Genomic DNA, 9,536 nt, shown 5'->3' with positions numbered 1-9,536 from the left:
CCCTCATCAAGGCCATCCAACATAGTGACCCAGGGGAGGTCATACAGAAATTTCCCCATTTATCATTGTTCAAACATGGCCAGGTTCCTGCGTAGGAAATTTCTCTCCCTCTCCCCCCACCATAGTCACCCCCTTGTTCTGGCCACACACACACAATCTCACACACACATACCAGTTTCACGTCTGCTGCCCCCCACCCCCCCACCCCCCCTTATTTCTCAGATTTGGCTCTAAACAGTCTCTAGCTGTCTCCCCCCTTCAAAGCACATGTATGGGGGGAGATAACCTTTTCAGAGCCTGCAGGAAGCCTGGTGAGTAGGGGTCTTAAGCCAAAGCTGGAAGAATGGGGTCCTGACAAGACTGTTAAAACAACTGACCCCATGCTGTGAACTACCCTTCCTAAACCTGTGGCTCCCATTGTCTCTTCTAGGCTGGGCCTGATCAGCACCAACCCCTTAGACATCCCAGACCACATCCCCACCCTCAACTCAACAGCAAATAGGTAAGAATCTTATCAGCGCTAGAGCCCAATGCAGTTGGGGATATCCACTTTGCCCTGAGCTGGCTCAGGTCCCAGGGCGAGGATGGGGAACCCCACTCACTTCCCCATCCACCTCAGCTCAGCTACAAGGCAGCCAGGTTGGGTAGGAGGAGTGGCCACAGGCCAGCAGTGGCTGTATGGGGGTCACGTAGTAGTTGAGGGTAGGGGTGGCCCCATCACTGCCAGGGTAGGAAGTAGGTTGGTAGTGCCATGCCAAGGCAGTGCCACCCACAAGGCCCTGCCCAGCCAGTGCCCTCAAGGCCAATGTGGCAATGAGGTCCAGCGTCTGGCGTCGCTCATGGCCCATGAGGCAGACAGTACTTTCATTAACCACCCGGTGTAGGGTCACCAGGCAGGCATAGCAGGCCGGGCCAGTGCCCCCACCAAAGTGGGCCTGCAGGTATCGCTCCAGCTTGCATCTCTGCTCATCTAAGTCTGGGAAGTCGATGAAGAAGCGCGAGCACATGTAGCGCTGGAGGGCCTGGGTGTCTGTGCCAGGACAGGGCCGGAAGCCACGCACAAGGAGATGGCAGTATTTGAGCAGACCTCCGCCTCGGATCTCCTCAGGGTTATGGGTGGCGATCAGCCGGTGCCTCAGATGCTCCAGGGCCTCATTGAAGTCCCCATACAGACTCTCACCCATCACAGTAGGGTGGAAGGCCTGAGACATGGGGGTAGACGAACACTGACCATACAAAAGCATAGAGTCTAGGAGAATCTGGAAGGAGTCCACGCTGAACTCAAACTGGCGTCGCAGGCAGTCCACAAACTTAAGTTCCACGTTCTTGCCACTGTTGTTGGACAGGGAGATGAGGCTCCAGCGGTCCGTGTCTGTGCACACTTTGACCAGTTTTTGCACGTAGGCCTCCGTCAGGGTCTGGGGTGTGATCTTGGTCCGGTTCACGCCAGCTGGAAGGAGGTCCAGGAGGCAGGTCAGAACTGCATCTCGCACCAGCTGGAAGGCAGTCTCATCCTGGAGATCCACACGGAAGATGAGATCCACGTCCTTGTAGCCCAGGCCATTGTCTTGGTGGAGGACGTGGCTTGCAGCAGACCCGTTGAGGCGGACGCTGTGGACGGGGACCCTCAGCTGCTCCAGGCGGTCGCGGACCACCTAAAGAAAAGAAAAGGGAGTGAGACCAGATGAAAGAGGCCGGGGTGAAGGATCCCCAAGGCCTTTCCTGGTGAAGGATAGAGAATGATGGAGAGATGGGGGAAGAAGATGATATCTCAGGTACCAGCTATTTATGGGACATTAAACTTGGCAGAGGCAGAGGAAGGCTGGAGAATAAATGCAAATAATGTGGTATAGCAGACCTGGCTTGGGAAAGAGCCAAGAGATTGAAGTTCCTGTCCTAACTTTGTCACTGACTCACTTTGGACAAATCACTTCTGTCCTTTGAGATGCAGAAAGAGTAATAATCTCCCTTTTGTGATACTCTAGTGCCCATAAAAGCTACTAGACCAAACTTAGTGCCCTGGATACTGCTGGGAGGTGTCCAGGGGGATAAATTGGTATCTTGCCTCACAGCCATAGTACCTCAAGGTAATAATTTCTTTTTCTTCTCTTATTGCTAAAGCTAACATTTTTTTTCTTTTTTTGTTTTTAAGGCAATGGGTTTAAGTGACTTGCCGAAGGTCACACATCTAGGCAATTATTAAGCTAGACTGTTTAGAGCCAAGTCTGAAGCCGATTTGAACTCAGGGTTGGTGCTCTATTTACTGTGCTACTTAGCTGCCCCCAACCTGAAGGAAGACTGAGCAAAACACTGATGATTGAGGCTCAGTTTCCTTTTCTGAAAAATGGGGACAAGAATCCCTTTTCCACAAACCCTTTCAAGACCAGTTATCCTTAGCTATATCAAAGGCTTTCTTCACAAAACCTTGGAATGTAAGGAATGCAAATATACCCATTGTGCAGATGAAGGTAGGTGCCCAGGGTAATAGTCACTAAGTGGCAGGACTCAAAGTTCCTGGTTCCAAGTCTGGGATTCTTTGGCTTCTGGCATCATATCCTATCCAGTCTCTTTTACACTATTTTCAGTACATAGAAGAATCCAAGGCATTTCTGAGTCAGAAAGTCCTAGACCAGCCAGACGTCATTGAGTTGGTCTATCCCCAAGAGCATACCAGAGAAAGAAGTCCCCTACCTTTGGCTCTGAAGCACTCCATGGAGAAGAAACCCTCTGCCTCCTGGTACCATGTTTCTTTAAGAGAACTGTCAGAAAGTCTCAATTTGCTACTGCTTCTCCTAGTTCTGCTGAGGCTAAACAGAAGTCTTAGTCACCTTCCCTCATGACAGTTCCTCAGACACGACCCTGAGCCTTCTCTTCAGCAAGCTAGGCAGTCCAAGTTCTTTGGTTCAAACCCAATATACCTCACTATGTTCTACACTGATGACCTCTCCTAACAGTATAATTAAGAATATATTAAAAGGGGTTGTCTCCCTTTGGAAGACCTGCCTGGTCCTAGGGAGCATGATCCCCCAAATAATGCCTTTATTTGAATTGGGGGGAAAAAAGAATATATTAAAAGGGTTTTGCAAAACTCTGTATAGATGTGAGTTGTTATGAGAGTCAAGGTGCTCTGGAATCCATCTTCATTTTCCGAGTTAAAATTCGACCTCAGACACTTACTAGTTTGTGACCTTGGGCAAGTCACTTCACCCTGTCTGTCTCAGTTTCATCTATAAAATGAGCTGAAGAAAGAAATGGCAAACCACTTAAATGGGGTGATGAAAAGTTAGAGAGGGCTTTAAAAAAAATGACTGGACAACAAAGCACCTACTATGTACCAGAAACCAAGTTAAGCAAATATCAGATACTTCAAAAGTGTGTTTTACAAGCATAATGAATAACTGTATTCCCACTCTAGCAAGAAGCAGATCAGGATGAGAGATTCAGGAAGATCCAAGTTCAAATTCAGCCTTAGACACTTACTAGCTATGGGAACCTGGGCAAGACACTTCACCACTGTCTGCCTTAGTTTCCTCATTTGTAAGATACAGAAAATAATGGCATCAACCTCATAAGTGGAAGAGGATCAAATGAGAGAATATTTTGTACAGGGCTTTGCAAACTTCGGAGCATTATATCAATGCTACCAATTGGCATCTATCTTTAGGACAGAGATTAGAGATTCAGAGGTATATGAAATTCTCGTTACCAATGCAGGCTGGTACCTCCTCAGCAACTTAAGAGTCTTAGAAAGTTGCCAAGGGCCCTTGAGAAGTTAAGCATAGACCAGAGAGAAGAGGGAGAACCTAGACCTTGCCAGTGGTGTGGAAAGACTGGCTACTTCCTCGCTTATCACAGCACTGACTGATCATCAGTTGCTTAGAGGAATCTGGGACCACTGAGGTCTTCTCCCCTCTACATGGTCAAAACTTCCCAACAGGTGTTTCTCTGGGCAAAGCCCAGGCAAAAAGAGGTCTGGCCCCATGAGGAATTTGGTTAAGGAGTCTCTGGGTAAGAGTTTGGAGCAGCCTGAAAGAACTGAGCTGGTTAGGAGTGGTCCTTCAGTAGCAATAATGCTCAAAGGTGCTAATGCTTCCAAATTTGCAATTGTTTTGCAACTCTAGTTTAGTTGAAGTCAGCCCATCCTGAGTGGCTTCCCTTCTTAATTCTGAGCTGGTGGAGATAAAGTATATAAATTCCTAGGAGAGAGACATGAAGTAATCAAACAATAAGCTGGGTGGAGTCAGTCAAGGAAGACTTACGGGAAAGGGGAAGGGATAGAGGTCAGAGATGGGTTTGGAAAAAGGGTGAGACAGATAATCCTGGAGGAGGGGAAGACTCAGGACTACCTGAAGGGGGAAGCATGGAACCATGGATTTAGAACTGGTAGGAAATGTACTTAGAAGGTCGCCTAGCCCAACCTTGCCATTTTACAGATGGTTAAGTCATTTGTTCAGTCATATAGTTAGTAAGTGGCAGAGACAGGATTCGAGGTCTAGTGTTCTGATTCTGGGTGTCATTATCTTCCCTCCCTAAGCCACACATTGTTTCCCTAAAAAGTTGGGGTTGGATGAAGAATTGGAGCTTAATTGTTCTCCTATGGACAAGACCCCTCTTGCTAAGGAAGGAAACTTGCCCCACCTTACCCATTGGAGGTTTCCCCGACCCCTACCCCAGTCACCATCATGTTGACAGCACCCATTCAGAAGTCTACAAAACAAAGACCACATCCATCCTGAGGTCTCTAATTCTTTGGTATCATCACTAGTGATGTGTAGGGATAAAAATATATAAAGCACTTCATAATAGAGAAAAGAAGTTTAGGGGCAGCTAGGTGACAGGGTGAATAGAGCGCCCACCATGGAGTCAGGAGGGCCTGAGTTCAAATCTGGCCTCAGACACTTATTACCTAGCTGTGTGACCTTGGGCAAGTCACTTAACCCCTTGCCTTAAGTAAATAAAAAATTTTTAAAAAGTCTATTCATCTGAAAGGGAGATGACAATCCATGCATTGCAGGCTGTGGTCAGCTACTACATCTGAACTGTCAATGAAGACTAGGAAGCCATTTGAGCAAAGGCTTGTTCTCTTCCTTCTACAACTGAGGGGGTAAAGATAACAAGCCCAAGGTAATGCAGTGGATAGAGCACCTGCCCTGGAGTCAGGAGGACCTGAGTTCAAATTTGACCTCAGGCACATAATACTTCCATAGCTTTATGACCTTGGGCAAGTCACTTAACCTCACTGTCTTGAAAAAATAGACTCTTTCCAATAGACAGATCTACCTTCTTTAGATTGCTTCTGGGAAGCTGCTGCTGGTGGTGGTGGGGCAGTTCTCACACTATCCTTTTTCTTTTCATGGAAGACAACCAAAACCACCTATAGGCAAGCACCCAAACTGACTAGTCCCAGACATTGATGCCAATCTGTCTTCCCCCCCCCCCCCAGCATCTGGCTGGGTGAGGAGGTGGTTGTACTCTTGTTAAATCCTCCAGCGTCAGGGCTTGGGGCCCGCTGTGTCAGCTGGCCTAGAGCTGTTGTCTCCCAGGTGTGACACTGCAGATACTGACACACCCAAGGGTGCCTCTGAGGAGCTTAGCTCTGCCCCAGTTTGAGACTTTGCAGCCATGAGGGGGGGAACCCTATTTGCTTGATGACAGACAGGGTCTCTCTTTCCTCTGTAGGGAACTGAGGTGGCCCAGTTGGAGGAAGTGGGGTGATGAGATATGGTCTCCCCAGTGAGCACAAGCTATCTTGGCATTCATTGCTCCTACTGCACTACATTTGTAGAATACTTTTCTTGCTAAAAGCCTTCAAGGGACCTCAGAGATCTTTTAAGTCCACCCCTATTTGATCATGGACATCCCAAAAACACTCCCAAGTGATCACATCTTGTCTGTTGGAGGGGGAACCTACTGCCTCGATCCTAAGGGCCGGGCCCATTTCCCTTGGAGAGATCACCTAGCACGCAATAGATCTGAATCAAGGTTTGTTGATTGATTTTTTAAGGAGTGCTTTTATATGAGCTCAGATCTGTCTCTGTCTCACCACTTTAACCATTCATAACTTGTTTTGCCCCTTGGAATCAAACTGAGAATCTAATCCTTATTCCACATGAGGATCAGACTTCTGCCTATTGGAAAGGAGCTCTGGCATCCTTCTAAGACTTTTCTTCTCTAAACATCCTCAGTTCCTTCAGGCTATCCTTATATGGTATAGTCTCCAATCCCTTCATCATTCCCCAAGTTGCCATACTTGGTCACAACCTGCCTGGGTTTCATCTGAAGTTTGGATGTTGCTATCAGAGCTTACCTGTCAGATGTGACCAGTATAGCCCCATGCCCCTGAGAACTGGCAAGTAGGAAGATTAACCACCTAAGGTGATGGGCATGAATCCAGTTCCAAAGTCTGGGGTAGGTGAGTATCTTGAATACTCAGGGGTAAGGCAGGAGTACCTAGCTGAAGCTAAAGGCATCTGGTCTGACTCTGCAAGAGTCTGGGAAGAAGGAAAATAAAGGAAGGTCCCTCGAGCCTCTTTCATATGTAGCTGCTAAAGTTATACCCCAGCCCTCAAGGTCCCCTTTCTCTCCTTCATCCCCCAAGTAGTGACTGGCCTCTAAACTCATAGAGAAGTAGGGACTTTGGGAAGATAAAGTGAAAAAAAAATCATAGTAAAGAAAAACTACAGGAAAATATTCCAGAATTCTGATTACTGCAGTGACCAAGCAAAAAGACTTCAGAAGATGAAGGTGCAGCCTGTTTTTCAGAAGAGGTGGAGGACTACTGGGACAGAATTAGGCATACCTTTTCAGAATATGTCAACATGTTGATTAATTTTCCTTGATTCTCCAGATGTTACAAGGTGGGGTATAGGGGGAAGAAGGGGAAGAGTGACAGGATGTATAAAAAAAGAGAGGAAGGAACAGCAATAAAACATCTAAAAAAAGTAAAGGAAGGGAAAGTAAATTTTGAATTTAGAATCAGAAAGTCTAAGAAATGTAACCACATTTCTTAGCTCTGAGATCTTGGATAAGTCACTTCCCCTTGAATTTCTTGTTTTCCCACCTGTGAAGTCAAGAGGCTATAAAGATGTTAACTTTAAGAGTTGTCAGCTGTTAGGTCAAATGGTCATAGATCTTGGACAGCATTCTAAGATATTCTAGTTTGACTTCCCACAACCCCGGACAAATGAGGAAACTATGCCTCCCTTTCTATAGAAATGAAAAGAGAGCAGAGGACTCTCCCAAGGTCACACAGTGATTTGTGGCTGGAGCCAGGACTATTCTCTTGCAGCCTAAGGGTCTGATTTCCTGCCTCTCTGTAGCTATTTATATCCTCCTCTTGACCTGGATAGAACCTAGGGGTCTGGCTCTAGACATGAAATCTCCAGAATCCCAGGTATTGTGAGACAAGAAGGACTGGACTGAATCCTGGATGGAACGGGGGAGTGAGCGTAGGGACCCATTGGGGGACTCATCAGTCTGGCTCTGGGCTACCCTTCTGGCATCTATCCCCAAAGCAACAAGTTAGTGTCTCATGGTCTTGAGAAGGGGCACACCCTGGGCAACTGAAGCCAGGGAGTGGCCTGGCTCACCTGGCCAGATGGCTGTTCCCGGGGCAGCTCTAGCTCGGAGATGACAGGAGGAATCCAGGCTGGATTTTCCTGTTTCTTTAGGATGGGGATTTTCCCCTCAGCTCTAGAAGCCCAGGCTGAGACGCTGGGGTGGAAAGGGAATCATGGCTGCTATGGGCTGTCCCACTCTAACCAATCAAGGCCCTGAGACCAATCAGAAGCAGCCTCCTGCCAAGGCATGGGGTGGGGAAGTGAGGCAGAAGAGAAGGAAAGGAGAGAAAGGAATTGGCTAAGGCCCTGCAGGGGCCTTGGGGCAATCTCTGGGAGGCTGCAGGCTCGCCCATTCCCTCCCTCCCCCTTCCCCTTCCCACCCCCCATACCATGCTGCCGGCTGGGCGTGTGTGGCTCCTGGCTCCGGGCCAGCCCGGTTTCACCGGCTCAGCACATATCTCAGTCAGTGGATTCCAGCCCCCAGTCGGGTTAGCCAGACTGAGCAAAGGGCAGAGAAAGGACCTCCAGTTCAGGGTGGGGGTGGGAGGGAACTAGCCGTGAATTTCTGGTCTGGATGGGCGCTCACCCTGTTACGAGGGGCTGGGGTGGGGGGGAGCTTAGGCACACCCATCACTGACCTTCCCCACCTGCAGGTCTGTTTCTAGGACCCTGGTTGACTTTGAATAGCTTTTTCAGGGCCAGTTAGTTACCTTCCTACAAGCCACAGCAGCTCCAAAGGGCCAGGCCGGGCCAGGGAGCCCACACCCCATTTCTTCCCAGGTGTCCAAATACAGGGTGCAGACGTTGGGGGGGAGGGGCCCACTTTCCTCAGGGGCAAAACTAAGCTAAACTAGGTAAGTTTTAAGGGCGAACATTCCCCCCCCCCCCCAGGCTGGCCTAACTGGCCCCGCTCCGGGGTCCTTCCCGGCTGGGCACTGCGCCACGTTTCCTGACAGCTCGGTTCGGGGGGCCCGGGCCGGGACTCACCTGCACGATCTGGCGCGGCTGGACGGTCAGCGTGGGGAAGTTGCCCCGCCCGTGGATGGGCACCTCCTGGCCCAGCAGGGCGTCCAGCCTCTGCACCTGCGGCCAGCCCAGGCGGCTGAAGCGCCGTCGCGGGGCTCCGGGGGCGGGCTCCGCGCCCAGGCCGCCTCGCCTCGGGCCGGGGCCGGCCGGGGCCGGGGCCGGGCTCGCAGCCCCGCGCTCCGACGGCATCGCTGACCAGACGCCGGAGCCTCGACGGCGCGCGCGGGAGCGCAGGGCAGCGCAGGGCAGGGGAGGCTGGGGGCGGCGGCTCCGCGGGCTCCGGCCCCGACGTTCCCGGACTCGGCCGACGGGGAGGCCCGGACGGAAAGCCGGGCACGGGGCGCCGGGCCGGCTCATATAGGCCGCCCCCGGCCTGCCCATTGGTCCGCAGGGCTGTCGTTCACCCGTCCTCGCACCCCGCCCCCCGCCCTTCGGGCTGTCATTGGGCGGAGCGGCTTCGCCTGTGCGTCACTCACGGCTCGCCCGGGGCGGCCCGAGACTGGCGGCGGAGCCCCCCGGATCCCCAACTCTCTTTTGGGCCGGCCGAGGGAGTCCACGCTCGGATAGGTCGGGGCTGGGCAGCTCCAGGAGTTAAAGGGGCCGCCGGGGCCGCGGACGGGCGGAGGGACGGCCTCTGGGGGCCGGGCCGGCCGGGATCTGAGGACAGAGGGGCTGGCAGCACTTGGGGGGCTGGTCCAAGCCCCTGGGCTGACCGAGGAGGGAACCCAGCTGCCTCTTTAGCCTCCTGTTTTATTCCAAACCTTATTATCCTTTGATTCTGTCCCAAAGCACTTTATTTTATTTTGCTTTTTTTGTAAGGCAATAGGTTAGACTTGTCCAAGGCCGCACAGCTAGGTAATTATTAAGTGTCTGAGGTCGGATTTGAACTCAGGTCCTCCTACCTCCAAGGCCAGGGCTCTATCCACTGCACCACCTAGCTGCCCCCCAATG

The 9,536-nt window shown here is 50.9% G+C and overlaps 1 protein-coding gene across 1 annotated transcript; it reads right to left on the bottom strand.

Moving 5' to 3' along the window:
- Positions 1–214: 214 nt before the first annotated feature.
- Positions 215–8,942, bottom strand: TENT5B (terminal nucleotidyltransferase 5B). The gene is made up of 2 exons (XM_074216708.1): positions 8,547–8,942; positions 215–1,655 (listed from the first exon to the last, which is right to left on the bottom strand). Exons 1-2 carry the CDS (start codon positions 8,940–8,942, stop codon positions 621–623), a joined length of 1,431 nt encoding a protein of 476 aa, XP_074072809.1. The 3' UTR covers positions 215–620.
- Between the last annotated feature and the right edge of the window lie 594 nt (positions 8,943–9,536).

Source organism: Macrotis lagotis, chromosome 1 (genome assembly GCF_037893015.1).
Source record: "Macrotis lagotis isolate mMagLag1 chromosome 1, bilby.v1.9.chrom.fasta, whole genome shotgun sequence".
Taxonomy (NCBI): Eukaryota; Metazoa; Chordata; class Mammalia; order Peramelemorphia; family Peramelidae; genus Macrotis; species Macrotis lagotis.
The sequence above is the reverse complement of the archived record's forward strand: the minus strand, read 5'-3'. Positions and strand labels throughout refer to the sequence as shown.